The sequence below is a fragment of the Euprymna scolopes genome, chromosome 24 (assembly GCF_053919585.1).
Source record: "Euprymna scolopes isolate OS-2025 chromosome 24, ASM5391958v1, whole genome shotgun sequence".
NCBI lineage: Eukaryota > Metazoa > Mollusca > Cephalopoda > Sepiida > Sepiolidae > Euprymna > Euprymna scolopes.
The window spans coordinates 81,422,935-81,444,480 of NC_136505.1; the positions used below are offsets into that span (position 1 = coordinate 81,422,935).

General features: G+C 26.5%; 1 protein-coding gene across 2 annotated transcripts in view; it reads right to left on the reverse strand.

The window, feature by feature from the left end:
* Positions 1-21,546, reverse strand: part of LOC145246800 (NAD kinase-like) — a 292,478-nt gene that overhangs the window by 65,232 nt on the left and 205,700 nt on the right. For both annotated transcript variants that reach the window (XM_080108599.1, XM_080108600.1), the window contains 2 exons: positions 17,411-17,540; positions 3,055-3,148 (listed from right to left, as the gene is read on the reverse strand). In XM_080108599.1, coding sequence (XP_079964725.1) covers positions 3,055-3,148; positions 17,411-17,540 — 224 coding nt within the window. The remainder of the gene's footprint in view (positions 1-3,054; positions 3,149-17,410; positions 17,541-21,546) is intronic.

Below are 21,546 nucleotides of genomic sequence, written 5' to 3' on the forward strand. Positions count from 1 at the left end.
TCAAAAACCGCCAAGTCATATCACGTGATCTTGACGTCAGCAAGCTGTAATGGTGGTCTGTATATAAAAACATTGCTTGTCTGTATATAAAAAAATTAGTAACATAGCCAAGAATTATGAAAAATTGAAATGTGAGTTATTTGATTGGTGTGTTTGTAATGAAAGAACCAGCCAGACAATGTCTCAAAGTTATTATTTTAGTAAGAGATGTGCGATAATGTGGGTTAACTTATGAAACATAATTGTCAAAATTAGTAACATATCAAAGAATTATGAAAAATGATGAAATGGGTTTTATTTTATTGGTGTATTTGTAATAAAATAAACAGCCCAGGCAATGTATCAAAGTTATTACTTTAGTATGAGAGGGGATAATGTGAATTCAATCGTGAAAATAATTGTCAAAATTAGTAACATATCCAAGAATTATGAAAAATGATTACATGTGAATGTATCAAAGTTATTATTTTAGTAAGAATGGGCAGATATGTGGGTTTAATTATGAAAAATGATTGTGGAAATTTGTAACATATTCAAGAATTATGGGATTCAACGACATACGTCCACATATATACTTACAGATTACTCGTAATCCTCCGGAATTGAATGAGATACATGCAAATATATGCAAGCAGAATACACGGGCGCCTGGGATCCAATAAGATAGATGCAAATATATATTAGCAGAATACCTGGCGTTGCTTTGGATTGAATTAGATTGATTGAAATATATACTAACAGAATACCTTGCGTCGCCCAGGATTTCATTGGATTGATTGAGATATATATTAGCAGAACATCCGGCATTGCCCGGGATCGAATGAAATAGGTTAGAATATATATTAGCAAAATACCTGGCGTTGCTTGGGATTGGATGAGATAGATGGAAATATATATTAGCAGAATACCCTGCATCGCCCCGTATTGAATAAGATAGGTGGAAATACATAGGATTTAATAATGCAGGTTCAGATAAATACTAACAGAATACCTGGCATCGCCTGGGATTAAATGATATAGGTACAAATACAGAATAGAATTCTTGGTGTTGCCCAGGATTGTATTAGATAGCTGCACTTATACAAAAGCAGAATATTCGGCATTACTCAAGCTTGCATGAGATACGTGAGATAATTTATTGGCAATATCCCTGGTGTCGCCCGGGATTGAAGGAGATTGATGGAAATATATATTAGCAAAATTCCTGGCGTTGCCCAGGATTGAATGAGATAGGAGCAAATATATATTAGCAGAATAATCAGCGTCGCCCTGGATTAAATGAGGGTGGCGAAATATAAAGTTTGTACCGGAAATGGCTTAAACAATTTTCTATCTCAAAATTACTTCATTTGTGAAGTCGATTCCAGATATGGCTTAAACAGTTAATGATCTCACAATTAGATTAATGCATATATATTGTTGGTTTTCTATGAAAGTTTTCTAGCCCAGTTTCTATAGGGGGTGATCTATATTTGTTAAAATGTTTTATGTACTCATCCGGAATGATGTGATGGTTGTAGTAGTGGGTAGAAAGAAACATGATTATGTCAATTTTAAACGTGCTCTTGAGTTTTCTTTTGGGGGTTAAGTTGGAGAAAGTAATGTCCGTTTTGGGGTAAAGAAAAGTTTGTGAAATTGTTTAATATATCTATTTAAATTACCCGTCTTAGTGTAGGTAAAATTATTTTAAATATGTGTTGTATATTCACTGTCCTTGCAAAGGCAAAATTATTTTAAATATGTGTTGCAAAGGTAAAATTATTTCATATACATGCTGTAAATTATCTACCCTAGGTAAGATTCAATTATTTCGTACGTCTAATACCCGTCCTAGCTAGGTAAAATATTCTTTTGCTCGAAATAGCAAATGATACATAGACATTAAAAATATCTCACTCCTAAGAATTACAAATATATTCAAAATCAACTTCAATTTTCTCATTGTTTATACGGTCCCAAGCAACACCAGGTAGCCCCGCTAATATATATATGAAAGCAAAAATGTGTGTGTGTGTATGTATATTCGCTTTTTGTGTATGTTCGCTGAAGCCTTTTTTCTGGGGGGGTTCTCGGGGAGGTCGTTCATTCTTAAAACTTTTTATATGTTGTCTAAATGATAATGATAACGAGTTAACAACGAGGGGTTGCCTGTCTATTTAATTTGCCCGACTTTTAAACGTTAAATATTCCACATTTTTGGATCGCCGCGTGTTGCTTTCGTTTTTTGGTATAAAAAAAAGAGAAACTCGATTCGAATCCTGGCCCACGGCTAGTGGTCTCCAGAAAACGATGTAACGTTTGGTCAATGTCGGCTTGTCACCGTCATATCAGATGGTTGCTTTCATTTCGAGACACTCCTCTAATAAATGGGGAAGCTGGTTTTCCCCAAAGTTGGGTAAAAACAAACAAGACCTCATTAAAAACTCTCCCAAAGAAAATGTTAAGTGCTGAATAGCTATTGCTTATGTTGTCGTAATGCTCGCACTACGACCGTCAATTCTCTTCTTACTTACATAAATTAAAATGTCTTTTACTGGCCGAGCGGTTAATGTGTCATGTTTTTTCCCCATTTTATTTTCCAACTTCACCTAAGGGCTTCGGATTCGATCCTACATACTTACCAAAAATTTTTTACCCCCCCCCCCCGGTGATTTAAGAGCACACACACCTTGAAACACCCGGGCAACACCGGGTACCCCTCTAGTTCAAATATAAAAACAAGTATTGCCAGTAGATAGTTATCAGGTTGGATGTGACACAAGGTCAGCTTAGGTGAGTGGTCAATAATAATTATCCAAAAAATGTCCCTAGTGATATCTGCATTTCTTCATGATTGAAAAGGTTTCCCACACCAGTGAGAGGTAATGAACCTGCCCATCAACCTTTAGTACAACAGGAAAAAGCACTGCCTCATCAGATGGTCTTGGATTATATAGGACAGAACTTTCATTACGTTGGTAGGCAGTTAATTATGACAGTATTAATTTAGGATTATTTTTAAGATCAAAATATATATGTTGATGGGGTGAAGTGGTGATTGATATATTGACATACCTTGGTTGAAGATCTGAAGTTGGTTCTTTATAGATTCGTAACGTTCATCATGTACAACAACCTTAGATTCCACAAATACCTTCATTTTCTTTTCCTTAAAAAGAAGAAAATATATTTTCAAACAATTTTACTCTTACATTATTTAAAAATACGTTTTCAAATATTAATTTTATTCTTACATTATATAAAAATACGTTTTCAAATATTAATTTTATTCTTACATTATATAAAAATACGTTTTTAAATATTAATTTTATTCTTACATTATATAAAATTACGTTTTCAAATATTAATTTTATTCTTACATTGTTTAAAAATACGTTTTCAAATATTAATTTTATTCTTACATTATTTAAAAATACGTTTTCAAATATTAATTTTATTCTTACATTATTTAAAAATACGTTTTCAAATATCAATTTTATTCTTACATTATTTAAAAATACGTTTTCAAATATTAATTTTATTCTTACATTATATAAAATTACGTTTTCAAATATTAATTTTATTCTTACATTATATAAAAATACGTTTTCAAATATTAATTTTATTCTTACATTATTTAAAAATACGTTTTCAAATATTAATTTTATTCTTACATTATTTAAAAATACGTTTTCAAATATTAATTTTATTCTTACACTATTTAAAAATACGTTTTCAAATATTAATTTTATTCTTACATTATATAAAAATACGTTTTCAAATATTAATTTTATTCTTACATTATATAAAAATACGTTTTCAAATATTAATTTTATTCTTACATTATTTAAAAATACGTTTTCAAATATTAATTTTATTCTTACATTATTTAAAAATACGTTTTCAAATATCAATTTTATTCTTTCATTATTTAAAAATACGTTTTCAAATATCAATTTTATTCTTACATTATATAAAAATACGTTTTTAAATATTAATTTTATTCTTACATTATATAAAAATATATTCAAAGATTAATTTTATCTTTACATTTATTTATTAAAATTTCAATTAAACAAATTTTCAAACATAAATTTTATTCTTACATTTAAAAATATTATCTATTGTCATGATACTATCCTCCTAATCATTACCTCCTTCTTTAAGGAGAAGGACAATCTAGTAAAACTATGCATGCCTAGGGAGGTTATTTTTGCTAGCGTATATTGCTAGTGAAATTGTATGAGCACTTCTAGTTAGCAGACAGACTTTTTTTCTAAATCTTTTTAATCAAATATTTATTTAAATAAAAAATGCAATTGCATAAAATTGAATTTAAAATATTTTCTTTGCAAAATTAAATTCATCAAAATGCATTTCAATTTCTTCATTAAATCATTTTAATCTAAATTAAATTTTAATAGTTCAATAAAAAAAATTGTGACTGATTTTAGTTCTAAAATAATTTGTAAATCTTTAAACTGTTGAATAGAAATTTATTTCTAGCTTTAAAATTCTTGTATAAAAAAAAGATTGAAAGTTTTGGAAGCTTTTTAAATCAAATTTATAAATAGAAATTAAAACATTATCTTAACAATTACAGTTTTATAATAATTTGATTCAATTAATAATTTAATGACCAAACAATACCGAGATCAATAAATTTGACTTTTAAAATCCTATATAAAAAATAAAAAATTTGTAAAAAATTCAACATGCATTTATTTAGTCTAGGTTTCAAATAGGAATACTATCACTTATTTTCGCTTCAATCTTTATTTTTATGTGATAAAAAATTGTGAAGAAAATATATTAAACCTGGCATTGTTTTCCGTCAGTCAACCTTTCATTGAATAAATGAAGACATGCGAAAACAGGAACTGCAGGAATTACTAAAGGCGGCTCAACTTGTTAGCATTTCTTCATTAACATAACTTTTATAATGATACATTTTTTTATTTGCATTTATTAATCAAATTTATTGAAATCATGTAATTAGTACTCACTATTAACTATTAGCTTGTTAATATTTTACTTGACATTTAATTCAGAAATTTAAGAATTAACAAAAAAAAATCCTAAGTACTTAACTTTATGTTAAGTACTTAGGATTTTTTGATGAAAAGCATGAAATGAAAAGCAAAACAAAATGTAATTAAAAAGATTTGTCGTAATGCTTGATAAGTAACGCTAGATTTATACTGAGCCGTTTGAAAAGATGTAGCATGGTCTTCTGAAAAATAAATCATATGTTATTACTGGATAAATACTAAACATGATCGAATCCTTCTTACATAAGAGAAAAATTCATATTCTCCTCAATGGTCGCACGTCAAAACAACATGATAGAAATGTGGGTGTGCTTGAGGGGATCGATCCTTGGACCTTTATTATTCTTCATATTCATAAATGACCCCTTTGTTGATAAAATTATCTCTGAAAGGAATATATTTGCTGATGACACTATACTCTATAACAGACATGAGGGAAGATTCTAAGGAAATGGCTGAAACCTTAGAGAAAGATCTCCGGTCTGTTGTGAAATAGGCGCATAAATGGATAATAACATTCAATGCTGCTAAGTGCTAAGACTAAGCTTTCTTCCTCTAATAATTAAAAGAAACTTTCTGAATTACTGATAGACATAGCTAATGATATATTACCTAAAAGCTCTTTGTAAAAACTCCTTGCCTACTAGTATCTCACTCCTAGACAGGATTCAAAAAAGACTCGCCAACCCAATAGGCCCCGCACTGTCAACCAAACTCCAATCTCTGTCCCATCAATGAAATGTTGCATCCCTGTGCATATTTTACAAGTATTTTAATGGAAAGTGCTCTGACACACTCCAATCCTTTATACCCTCTTTTTTTAAATACTCCCTGACTAATCTGACAAGCAGCAAAATCCCACCCCTACATTGTAGAGATCTCTAGATGCCAGAAAGCCTTTTACTCAAATAGTTTCTTCCCTCCAACTGCTATACCTTGAAATTCCCTCTTAGGTCCCTGCTTCCTTGACTGTACTGACATGCAGAAGTTCAAGTGTAATGTGAACAGACATCTTGTTGCACAAGTTCCCACATAGTTTCTCTGCAAATATTATCTCAAATAGTAACCCCCTACATCCAAGTGGCACTTTGCATTTTTTATTATTTATTTAAAGTATGTATGAAACTGTACTATAAATGAATTTCAAAGACTGATATTCTTCAAGTGCCTTTTGGAAGACATTTGACGAAGACCAGTACAATGCCGAAAGAATAATAAAAATGGCAACAAATAAAACTGGAATATGGAATCAAGTTTAATCATTTCAAAATATTCTTAAAAATCATTATCTCAGATTGGAAGAATAAATTACACATCAAATCGAATTAAGTTTCATTATTAAACTGTCAATCATCTCATTATCCCCTATCCTTAATAAGGATGGCTCATTAGTAAAAAAAAAAAAATAAAAAAAGAGCCTTATCCACAAATCCAGCCTTACTTATAACTTGCAAATCTAACCGCATGTATTGGACAAAAAATAAAAAGGGAAAAATGGATTAAATAAGCACATCTATATGGAACACATTAAGATGGAGATATCTATATTTTGTGTAAATATTGAATAATCTGTATTTTATAAAAAGAAATGTATCCCATTGGTCAAAGCTTTTGCCTTCTTAGTTACAAAAAGCCAGTCTATGCAGGGATTTTAATATTTCCAACATTTTGATATATGGCAACACAAACAACTTATTGTGACCAATATATCAACAGGGAAAATACATTTTTAAATAAAAAAAATAAAATGTATAAAAATAGTCTTCAAAATATATTTATAATATTCACATTCATGAATGATCCCACATCTAAAATGGTTCAACTCATTTTATTAAGTCCAGGAATATTTATGAAAATTTTCATATTTTAAAGTTTTAATAATTTAATAAATCAAAAATGTAAATTCTATTATTTTTTTGAAATTTATGTTTTTTCACTCTGAGCAAACTATTTTACAACAAACTTTTCCAAAACAAAAATGTGCAGATACAACTGGAATATACACAAGTTTATTTGGTTCTTCGGCATTTGTCTGACAATTGGTTGATTCAATCAGAAAATCCTAATAATTAGAGTTTTGAAACTACTCTCAAAAGGAGAGTACTTTCGAACAATGTCCAACCACTTTCAGAGTAACACTTCTGAATTTCCTACCAAGTGATGGATACAAGTACAAAATCACACAATAGTCGCACTTTCTAGCATTAAAACCAAATACCTTAAAAGGAAATAATTTTGGTCAAACAACAATTTTGCTCTGTTTGTATATATTAAAATGTGTTGAAAAAAAGATAGACATAAAATTCATTAGTTTTTCAAATTAGAACATTTTTCTATTTTTTCTTTTAATGTTTTGTTTACTTAAAGTCATTATAGAAATGAAAAAGTCATTATAGAAATGAAAAAGTCATTATAGAAATGAAAAAGTCATTATAGAAATGAAAGTCATTATAGAAATGAAAGTCATTATAGAAATGAAAAAGTGATTATAGAAATGAAAAAGTGATTATAGAAATGAAAAAGTCATTATAGAAATGAAAAAGTCATTATAGAAATGAAAAAGTCGTTATAGAAATGAAAAAGTCGTTATAGAAATGAAAAAGTCATTATAGAAATGAAAGTCATTATAGAAATGAAAAAGTCATTATAGAAATGAAAAAGTCATTATAGAAATGAAAAAGTCATTATAGAAATGAAAAAGTCATTATAGAAATGAAAAAGTCGTTATAGAAATGAAAAAGTCGTTATAGAAATGAAAAAGTCATTATAGAAATGAAAGTCATTATAGAAATGAAAAAGTCATTATAGAAATGAAAAAGTGATTATAGAAATGAAAAAGTCATTATAGAAATGAAAAAGTCGTTATAGAAATGAAAAAGTCATTATAGAAATGAAAAAGTCATTATAGAAATGAAAAAGTCGTTATAGAAATGAAAAAGTCATTATAGAAATGAAAGTCATTATAGAAATGAAAAAGTCATTATAGAAATGAAAAAGTCATTATAGAAATGAAAAAGTCATTATAGAAATGAAAAAGTCATTATAGAAATGAAAAAGTCATTATAGAAATGAAAAAGTCGTTATAGAAATGAAAAAGTCGTTATAGAAATGAAAAAGTCATTATAGAAATGAAAAAGTCATTATAGAAATGAAAAAGTCATTATAGAAATGAAAAAGTCATTATAGAAATGAAAAAGTCATTATAGAAATGAAAAAGTCATTATAGAAATGAAAAAGTCATTATAGAAATGAAAAAGTGATTATAGAAATGAAAAAGTCATTATAGAAATGAAAAAGTGATTATAGAAATGAAAAAGTCATTATAGAAATGAAAAAGTCGTTATAGAAATGAAAAAGTCGTTATAGAAATGAAAAAGTCATTATAGAAATGAAAAAGTCATTATAGAAATGAAAAAGTCGTTATAGAAATGAAAAAGTCATTATAGAAATGAAAAAGTCATTATAGAAATGAAAAAGTGATTATAGAAATGAAAAAGTGATTATAGAAATGAAAAAGTCATTATAGAAATGAAAAAGTCATTATAGAAATGAAAAAGTCGTTATAGAAATGAAAAAGTCATTATAGAAATGAAAAAGTCATTATAGAAATGAAAAAGTCGTTATAGAAATGAAAAAGTCATTATAGAAATGAAAAAGTCATTATAGAAATGAAAAAGTCATTATAGAAATGAAAAAGTCATTATAGAAATGAAAAAGTCATTATAGAAATGAAAAAGTCATTATAGAAATGAAAAAGTCATTATAGAAATGAAAAAGTCATTATAGAAATGAAAAAGTCATTATAGAAATGAAAAAGTCATTATAGAAATGAAAAAGTCATTATAGAAATGAAAGTCATTATAGAAATGAAAAAGTCATTATAGAAATGAAAAAGTCATTATAGAAATGAAAAAGTCATTATAGAAATGAAAAAGTCATTATAGAAATGAAAAAGTCATTATAGAAATGAAAGTCATTATAGAAATGAAAAAGTCATTATAGAAATGAAAAAGTCATTATAGAAATGAAAAAGTCATTATAGAAATGAAAAAGTCATTATAGAAATGAAAAAGTCGTTATAGAAATGAAAAAGTCGTTATAGAAATGAAAAAGTCGTTATAGAAATGAAAAAGTCATTATAGAAATGAAAAAGTCATTATAGAAATGAAAAAGTCATTATAGAAATGAAAAAGTCATTATAGAAATGAAAAAGTCATTATAGAAATGAAAAAGTCGTTATAGAAATGAAAAAGTCGTTATAGAAATGCAAAAGTCATTATAGAAATGAAAGTCATTATAGAAATGAAAAAGTCATTATAGAAATGAAAAAGTCATTATAGAAATGAAAAAGTCATTATAGAAATGAAAAAGTGATTATAGAAATGAAAAAGTGATTATAGAAATGAAAAAGTGATTATAGAAATGAAAAAGTCATTATAGAAATGAAAATGTCGTTATAGAAATGAAAAAGTCATTATAGAAATGAAAAAGTCATTATAGAAATGAAAAAGTCATTATAGAAATGAAAGTCATTATAGAAATGAAAAAGTCATTATAGAAATGAAAAAGTCATTATAGAAATGAAAAAGTCATTATAGAAATGAAAAAGTCGTTATAGAAATGAAAAAGTCATTATAGAAATGAAAAAGTCATTATAGAAATGAAAAAGTCGTTATAGAAATGAAAAAGTCATTATAGAAATGAAAGTCATTATAGAAATGAAAAAGTCATTATAGAAATGAAAAAGTCATTATAGAAATGAAAAAGTCATTATAGAAATGAAAAAGTCATTATAGAAATGAAAAAGTCATTATAGAAATGAAAAAGTCATTATAGAAATGAAAAAGTCATTATAGAAATGAAAAAGTCGTTATAGAAATGAAAAAGTCATTATAGAAATGAAAAAGTCATTATAGAAATGAAAAAGTGATTATAGAAATGAAAAAGTGATTATAGAAATGAAAAAGTCATTATAGAAATGAAAAAGTCGTTATAGAAATGAAAAAGTCATTATAGAAATGAAAGTCATTATAGAAATGAAAAAGTCATTATAGAAATGAAAAAGTCATTATAGAAATGAAAAAGTCATTATAGAAATGAAAAAGTGATTATAGAAATGAAAAAGTCATTATAGAAATGAAAAAGTCGTTATAGAAATGAAAAAGTCATTATAGAAATGAAAAAGTCATTATAGAAATGAAAAAGTCGTTATAGAAATGAAAAAGTCATTATAGAAATGAAAGTCATTATAGAAATGAAAAAGTCATTATAGAAATGAAAAAGTCATTATAGAAATGAAAAAGTCATTATAGAAATGAAAAAGTCATTATAGAAATGAAAAAGTCATTATAGAAATGAAAAAGTCATTATAGAAATGAAAAAGTCGTTATAGAAATGAAAAAGTCGTTATAGAAATGAAAAAGTCATTATAGAAATGAAAAAGTCATTATAGAAATGAAAAAGTCATTATAGAAATGAAAAAGTCATTATAGAAATGAAAAAGTCATTATAGAAATGAAAAAGTCATTATAGAAATGAAAAAGTCATTATAGAAATGAAAAAGTCATTATAGAAATGAAAAAGTCATTATAGAAATGAAAAAGTCATTATAGAAATGAAAAAGTCATTATAGAAATGAAAAAGTCATTATAGAAATGAAAAAGTCATTATAGAAATGAAAAAGTCATTATAGAAATGAAAAAGTCATTATAGAAATGAAAAAGTCATTATAGAAATGAAAAAGTCATTATAGAAATGAAAAAGTCATTATAGAAATGAAAAAGTCATTATAGAAATGAAAAAGTCATTATAGAAATGAAAAAGTCATTATAGAAATGAAAAAGTCATTATAGAAATGAAAAAGTCATTATAGAAATGAAAAAGTCATTATAGAAATGAAAAAGTCATTATAGAAATGAAAAAGTCATTATAGAAATGAAAAAGTCATTATAGAAATGAAAAAGTCATTATAGAAATGAAAAAGTGATTATAGAAATGAAAAAGTCATTATAGAAATGAAAAAGTCATTATAGAAATGAAAAAGTCATTATAGAAATGAAAAAGTCATTATAGAAATGAAAACCACATGCAAAAGAACGTTTGAATGTATGCATAAAGTGTTCTCACAATATGGTACGGTTTTTTATCATTACATTTTTAAATATTAATGTTTTTCAACTAGATATTCACAAAAAATTCTTAATTTAAAAGAAATACGGATTCCTCTTGTTTATTCATATTTACTTTATATATTCATTCATTCATTCCTTTCTTCAATTAAAATATGGATGTTGCCCGGGCAATCAATTTTCCATGTAAAATAAAAAAATAAAAAAAGATTCTTATTCAGTTTTAAAACAATTCCTTAAACAGCAGCTAGGACTTCTTCAAATAAAATGATATGGGAATTAAGAATAGCCTTATTAAATGAAACCTGATATGACCCTTATTTTAAGAATTCAAAGTCAACAAATTAATTCTGATGTGTAATTGCAGATCAGATCATAGTGGATGAAAGGCATTGTTAGTGGACAGTTAGGAACAGTGAATTTTGAAGTGGAGGGACGCGAACTAACTTTTGAAATTGTCATCTATATTTGTAGAGAAAAAAAACACTAAACATGATGCAGTCAACAAAAGTAATTCAAAAGAATGTATTCCTGAAATTCCTGAAGAAATCATGGAACTGGTTGGCATACAATATGATACAATATGGATGATATTGCAGTGGATCCCTTACAGGCTGGAAAATCCAAAACATCTCCAATCAGTATATCAGGATATTTCTGCAAAATTGCAGAAGGAATTTAATATACTGAAAAGACTTAATTATCTGCCACTTGCCTCTAGAAGCTGTCCCCACCTTCAAATATGTAAAGAAGCAGACAGACATGTTGATTAAGTTAGGTTTTGTTTGAATTTTATGTCCGGGTAATAAAATAGAGGATTAAACTTGGAGCAATTTTGAAAGTAATTGATATTTCATAGCAATTTCAATTTCTTTTTATAATAATCAAACATTTTCTCCACATACTATAGAATTTATTGTATACTAGCATTTCAGCCCGGCGTTGCCTAGGTGTTTGGATGTGCATGTTGAGCAAAAAAAAAAAAAAAAACAAAAACAGTGGTAGTAGGAAGGCAGGCTTGAACACGTACCACAATGGAGGAAAAGAATGGGAAAAAACCCTGACATCTTTGCTGTTACAACCACCGCCAAACCGGAAGTGACTTATGTTTAAATTAAGGCTAGACAATCGAAAGGAGAGGATGACTTTCAAAAATATTGGTGAAAAAAGCGACCCTCCCTCCTGTAGAAAAGTGCCCGGTGAAGATATGTTTTTAGCCAATTTTTCGATATTTGTCATCTGAAAGGTCGACGTCAAAACGATACTAATCTTGCTAAAATCTATCGTCTCTGTCGAAAGTTTTAGGCAGACATGCAAACATATATACATTTATATATTGGTAACTAAAAATTTTCGACCCAAACCGATTAAAAAGCTTGCCCTATCTCTGAATACCCTTTATGTCAAATTTCAAATGTTTCGACCAGAAATTGTCTGAGTAATTTGGTAGAGACTGCAGAGGTCAAATTTTTTAAACTTTGACCCCTATTATAACCCCTGAACATTTATTGTTTTGGGCTTAAATCAAGTTATTAAGTTAGATCCATGTCCAAGGAACTTATATCTAAAATTTCAAGTGTTTAGACCCAAAATTGTCGGAGGAGTTTGGTAGAGTTCTCAAAGGTTAAATCGTTGAACTTTGACCCCTTAACAGCCAAATTTCTGGCCAAAAACGAATTACAAAGATTTTCCCAAATCTCAGTACCCTGTATATCAAATTTCGAGTCTGTAGACTGAAAATTGACAGAGTTATTATGGTGAAAAATGTACACAGACACTTTCACTTTTATATATATACTAGCGAGGGGTACCCGGCGTTGCTCGGGTGTTTGGAGGTGCGTGTGGAAACTCCGAGGGGGGGGGGTAAAAAAAAAATGTTTTGGTAAGTAAGTATGAGGATCGAACCCGAACCCTTGAGGCAAAGTTGTAAATTAAAGTGTGAAAAAAAAAACGTGCGACGTTAACCATTGCCCCACCGCGAGATGCTAACGGAAACACATTTGAATTTATTTAATTACTTGGATTTGGCATGTGCCCATTTTAATGAGTTAATGAGGTCAAGTTTGACTGCGGGATAGTATTTCATTTACTGTGGGAACGCTTCCCAAGATGTTATAGGAAAAAGACTAACCCACATGCGGCGAGCGACAAATGTTGAATATTTATCTTCCCAAAGTCGAGCAAATTAAATAGACAGGCGAGCTTCGTTGTTAACTCGATTTATATGCGATATAAAAAGTTTTAAAAAGTTGTTAGGCGAGCGACCGCTTCTCTGAAAAAAGCCTTTTGTAGACATACAGAAAAAGTGAACACACAAACATACATACATTTTCGCTTTTATATTTATAGATATAGATTAACTGTATCCAAGATTTCCATCTCTTTTTGTTTAACTAACTGATTAATCTGGAAATCCAGAAACATAAGTTATCATGCCATCTTATGGTCTACTTTTTCTGCACCCTTTCACTATTCTTTCTAGATGCACATAGATCTTCAAAATACTATAATTTTAAAATATGTATTATCACTTTAAATCAAAAATCTTATTTGTAGAATTGTGTTGAAAAAAATGCAATGCACAACCCTTTTATAGCAAATTTATGTCTATTTATATCCAATAGAATATTTATATCCAATAGAATATTTATATCTATTTATATCCAATAGAATATTTATATCTATTTATATCCAATAGAATATTTATATCTATTTATATCCAATAGAATATTTATATCTATTTATATCCAATAGAATATTTATATCTATTTATATCCAATAGAATATTTATATCCAATAGAATATTTATATCTATTTATATCCAATAGAATATTTATATCCAATAGAATATTTATATCTATTTATATCCAATAGAATATTTATATCCAATAGAATATTTATATCCAATAGAATATTTATATCCAATAGAATATTTATATCCAATAGAATATTGATATCCAATACAATATTGATATCCAATACAATATTGATATCCAATACAATATTGATATACATTTAAGCAATTTAAGCATACTTGAACAACAAAAAGACACTCATTTTATGCAGAGAATTAATTACTTCTGTCAACAGTTTTTGTTCTTGCTCAAATGTGCTTAAAATTTAAAATATTATGTTGAGAATTGGAAGAAGAAAGGAAACATTGTTTTAATATTTTCTTCATTCTATTAGTTTCATTTGAGGTCAAAATATCAACACAATAGTAAGACCGTCGGTAAAACATTAACATTGTTTGATATCAAAGGCTTGGAAAAACATTTGTATTTCATCATTTTATACCACTTATTATATGCTCCTGTATGCACTAAACGAAATCACGGATTATGACATACTTAACTATACAAAACTCAAACTGCATTGCATTCATTCATTTTTGTATTTTATTTATTTGCTAGTCAGAGTCAAAGTTTGATTTGTAAGCTTAATGCTCTTTAGGTCCAAGTTAAAACCGGTCAACATAATTTTATATTAAATGTGACACTGTGACAAATAAGAGAAAATGGTGATCGAGATCAGAAGGAAAATAATATTTAAAATATAAAAAAAAAGAAAATAATTGAAGCAAAAATGAGAGAAAATAATATTTACTTGAAGAATTCTAAAAGTTTTTCTAAGTATAATAAGAATATTTTTCACAACTTTGACATTTATTACTAGAGTACATCAAATTATGGGTGGGGGTTGGCTATCAGAAATGAAATATATGGTAGTTATATAAAAATTCACAGTAAACTCAAAAATTGACCAGCAATATTTTAATGGAAAGAAAAGAAAGAATCCCCAAACGAATCAAATTGTAAAAAAATAGATAATGAAATTGTCAAAAGTTGAATTAAATGAGAAATGTCTATAGGTGACAGCTATTGATGAAGATATATTTGAAGGAATAATGGTGGTAAATAAAATTATCAAGTTTATAAGAGATTGTGGCTAACAATAAAAAAAATCAAGTTGTATGAATTTTATAAGTTGACCAAAACCTGAATGAGATATTTTTGGAGCCTATGCCAAGGTAAGAATTTGATAGATCTAAAGAATGGATCAGAGTGGAAGCTAGAAATATCCTTACAGCATATGGAGAAGTTATTCTCAAACTTGTTAGGATGAGCACACAGACTAATGAGGATTGTATAGGCCACAAGTGATTAAAGAAAGATTAGATTGAGAGGAAATGGTGAAAAATCTAAGGAATTAACTAAATCCAACGACATTGGTCTGACTCCATGCTAGTTTGGGGCTGATTTCCATATAAGCCAGAGATTTTCACTCTCGTCGCAAGAGAAGCTAATTTCACTGGAACCTATGCTGTGTGGAGAGACCATCACACAAAGAATTGAAACCCAGACTAAAGGACTTAGAAATTTTCGATCCCAACACAAACAGAAAAATTTATTGGAATTTTTAATACTAGTATACGAAATAACACCTTCCTGGACAAATTGTATGGACGTTTCATAAATAAACTGATCAAATGTTGCATTTATTAATACTTCATTTTGATAACTTGATTGTACCCTACGGTCAATTTGAACCAAATTATTGGGCATTCACTTCCAGCCTTCCATGATCAAAGAACACGTGGGGTGGAACCAGACACAAAGACGTCAAGTTACACATCTATATATGTATATAGATTAGTCTGATGCATAGCGGATCAACTTATTTGGTCAACAAGTTAGAGAAATAACAAGCAACAAAACATGCACACAAAAAAAGGAGGGAGAGTATTTTTTTTGTCATATTCATTTTGACTTTTAACATCTTAAATATTTTTTGTAAAAACTGCTCTCTTGCTTCCATCTTTGGAGGTAAAAAAAGAGCAATATAAAAAACCAGGTTTCCATATATACTGGAAAGGACTTACTAAACGAAATCATCATAACTAAGCAGATAGTAAAGATAACATTGTTGATGAAAAGTGCATTCGAAATGACACGCTATAAGAAATGGTTTGAAGGAATACTTATTTTTGACAATTTCTGATTTAATGTTGCAATGGATGCACTTTGCTATCTCACAATATAATCATGGATTTACTATTACAAAAATCTTTCAGGTTCAGTTCTTGTTTTTCTAACTTAAAATTTCAAACACGACTGATAACCTTTTTCAAATAAACAACTGAAATCAAATCTTTGGTTAAATAATTAGGTTTCATTTTGATGAGAAGATTTGTTTCTTTGAAAAACAAACAAACAGAGATTTAAAAGATTTTTTAATATTCTATTCTAGACTTTATTGAATTATCTGAAATTAAATTTGTAAAGTTTACATTTGTTTACTTAACTATAATGATCCTCTATCCCCGAATACTGAGCACATTTTTATTATTATATTAAGAATAACTTCATGATAACATTGAAAACACATCACACAGCATTATAATTAAACTGTAGTAAGACCACAATGCACTTCAAACGCTAAAAAGTAAATAGCTTTACTTACAACTGTCTTTCCTTTCCCATTTCATTGAAGAATCTGCTTTCTTAGTCACTTATAAAAACAAGCTTTACATAAACATGTTAATTCAAAGTATTTTCAACCAATGAAAATCGTATCAAATCTCAAAAGTAACACATATATGTGGAATTAATAAGCTAACGTGAACTTAGAAACTTCTTTGCTCACCCCCACCCACTGCTTTTGGTTGAGGGAGGCAAATTGGCAAAAGAAAAAAAAAAAAAAAAAGAGGACTTAACTTTCTTCATCTTGTGCACACATTTTTACACAGGCGAACAGAAAAAAATTGCTACTCACAGCTATGCACGCACTAACAAGAACAAGTTAAAACGCACACACATACATAATGCTATGCTGGCAAATACTTACATACGTATGTACAAATTGTTAACTGGTAACTTTTCTATTCTTTCTTGTTTCATATATTTCCATTTCTATATGCATGCCTGTATATATTCTTCATTTTATTCCTTCGCTAAAACAATATTTATACACAATTTATAACAAAGTGTTGGTGTAGTTCTCAGCAACACCCCAAGATACTATTGTACTCCAAAATGACTAAACCAAGGTCAGGGACCATGCCACAAAACAATATGAACTAAAGTCATTAATTGTTCTAAGATTGTATGCACATATTTAAATCATTTCTTTATGGCTGCGATTGTAAAAAAAAAAAAAAAAAAAAATTTTTTAACTCATTTCTAACTCATAAAAACAAGCAGCAGCAGCAAATGGACACGTCAAATAAAAACGTTGAAAAGTTTAACTTACACAGATAAGCCACATCAAAACATCAACAAAAGGTTCTGACATGTTGTCACCAAAGGATTTTTTTAGCACCAGAACAGTTTGTGGAGATTCTATCCATTTCAGTTTTTGTCCTGTTTGGTCAGGGATAGTTCTGAAAGATAAAAACATGATTGAGACAATCATCCAAGTAAAACGAATGAAATAATATAATAATAATAATGGCCATCAACAAAAAGTGTTTCAGATTTTTAAGAGGATTATTTGCATTATTTACACTTCAGTTCTTATATTTACAGCATTTTTTGCTTGAAACAACTTCCGATCTTTTTAATTGCTTTATTTTGCATCTAATTTACATGTTTGTACAGACTATAAGAATGCATGAAAATTATAGAGTAAAATAGTAAATCTTAATTCTACATTATTCATAAGTATAATAGAAAAGTAATAAATTAAGCAAGAATTTCCTGTTTTAAATCAAAACGAAATGCTTAATTGATTTTTACATTCTTTGATTGAAAATCAATTTTCTCTCACCTTTTCACAGAATTTTCACATGAATTGATTTTTTTTCTTTTTAACTAATTGTTATTTTATCAAGTTGAATGCATATGGTTGTGTAAAAGCTCAAAACTATTTAAAATATGTAAATATAAACTCGGTTCAAAAGTTATGAGAAATTAAAGTGCCGAAATTTGTGTTTTTTATAACACATTTTTCTTTCATAATCCTTTAAAAATGTGAGTAAAAACACGAGCCTGATCATTTTAAGAAATACAATAATTTCTCCACCATTTATTTAAGCTATTCTTATGGAACTGGATACTTTTCTGTTAATTTATGTGCGCTTTCTGATTATGCCAGAAGTCAAATTTTATGTATCTTTTTACTTAAATCCATGATATTTTAAATGTGTAAGGTATTTAAATAAAGCTTTAATTTCTATTAATTCACTATAAAAGTAACCATACTATTAACATCTGTTTTAAAGGAATTGTTTTTAATAATTGAGAACACAATTTTTAAAAGAATTATATTGCGCTAAAATGTTGGATTGTGACAGGTAACTTTCGGTGCTTCAAAGCAAGGTGCTCCATAACACATTGAAAAGAAAAAATGAGATGGATAAAATTTGTAACCCTGCCGCTGCCGTCCAAACTCTAAATTCGAATGGCCACAATCCCAACTCTCAGAAAAACAAGAACATGGTTAAGACATCATTCAAACGATTTGGTTAGAAAATATGTTCCACAAAGGATTAGGTTTCTCCCTGTCAAAATTTTCGTTTTGTGAGATATTTTCTATGTATCATATATATATATATATAAATATATATATACATAACCATACATAACCATATATATATATATATATATACATAACTCATATATATATATATATATATATATAACTCATATATACATATATATATTTATAACTCATATATACATATATATATTTATAACTCATATACATATATATATATATATATAACTCATATATATACATATATATAACTCATATATATACATATATATAACTCATATATATACATATATAAAACTCATATATATACATATATAAAACTCATATATATATATATATACATAACTCATATATATACATATATATATATATACATAACTCATATATATACATATATATATATATATACATAACTCATATATATATATATAATCAATATATCCATATATATATTTATATAACTCATATATATACATATATATAACTCATATATATATACATATCTCATATATATATATATAACTCATATATATATAACTCTCATATATATATATATATATATATATATATATATAACTCTCATATATATACATAACTCTCATATATATATATATATATAAGTCATATATATATATAAGTCATATATATATATATATATATATAAGTCATATATACATAAAACTCATATATATATAACTCATATATATGTATATATAACTCATATATATATAACTCATATATATGTGAATATAAGTCATATATATATAACTCTTATATATATATAAGTCATATATGTATATATAAGTCATAAATATATATATAACTCATATATATGTATATATAAGTCATAAATATATCTATAACTCATATATATGTATATATAAGTCATATATCTATAACTCATATATGTATATATAATTCATAAATATATATATAACTCATATATATGTATATATAAGTCATATATATATAACATATATACGTATATATAAGTCATATATATATATAACTAATATATATGTATATATAAGTCATATATATATAACTCTTATATATGTATATAAAAGTCATATGTATATATAACTCATATATGTATATATAAGTCATATATATATAAGTCATATATATATATAACTCATATATATGTATATATAAGTCATATATATATATATAAGTCATATATATATATATATATAAGTCATATATATATAACTCATATATGTGTATATATAAGTCATATATATATAACTCATATATATGTATATATAAGTCATATATATATAAGTCATATATATATATAACTCATATATATATATATATAACTCATATATGTGTATATATAAGTCATATATATATATATAACTCATATATGTGTATATATAAGTCATATATATATATATATATAACTCATATATATGTATATATAAGTGATATATATAAGTCATATATATATGTATATATAAGTCATATATATATATGTCATATATATATATATATATGTCATATATATATATATATATATAAGTCATATATATATATAAAAGTCATATATATATATAAGTCATATATATATATATATATGTCATATATATATATAAGTCATATATATATATAAGTCATATATATATATATGTCATATATATATCAGTCATATATATATGCATCAGTCATATATATATGTATCAGTCGTATATAAGTCATATATATATATATATATAAGTCATATATATATATATAAGTCATATATATATAATATATATATATAAAATATATATATATATATAAGTCATATATATATATATATCATATATATCATATATATATGATATATATATCATATATATCATATCATATATATCATATCATATATATATATGATATATATATCATATATACATATGATATATATATCATATATATATCATATATATATCATATCATATATCATATATATATCATATATCATATATATATCATATATATATCATATATATATATCATATATATATATCATATATATATATCATATATATATATCATATATATATATATCTATATCATATATATATATCATATATATCATATATATATATATATATCTATATCATATATATCATATATATATATATATCTATATCATATATATATACCATATATATATATATTATATATATCATATATATATTATATATATATATCATATATATATATCATATATATATATCATATATATATATCATATATATATATCATATATATTTATATATATATACTAGCAGTTCCGCCCGGCTTTGCTCGGGCCCTATATACTGTCCATAAGGTTATGTGCATATGTATATATTAAAAAGTGTGAATATGTAAAGTAATATATTTCTGTATAATAGTCTTCCTTAATTACCATAGAGAAAAGACAGACAGACATTTACACTTTTATAGATGTAGATAGATAGATAGATTGGATGCAATATATAATAATGATTAAAAAAAAAAAAAAGACTCATGCGCCACCATTGAGAATCGAAACCAAAACCTTCAGCTCACGATTTATTTTGCCTCTGCCATAAATGACTGGGCTATGAAAACATGTTTACTGCAAGGCTAAAAATTAAAACATGAACCAATATTAACTACATTATGCATTCGTAATGGCGGCATTCGACCTTCACCTGGCAAATTCCATTTTTTTTTAATTTTCACACTTTTGCACGGATCTTTCCAGGCTAAAACCCAAATATAAAGTTTTGCATGGATTCAAACACCTTATATATGAAATTTTATGTCCGTAGACCAAAAACTCTAGGTGGATTTTGGTAGGCAAAATCTGTGCAACAAAAATATATACGTATATATAAATATATATGGAAACAATTTTGTGTTTCCTGTAAACGTTT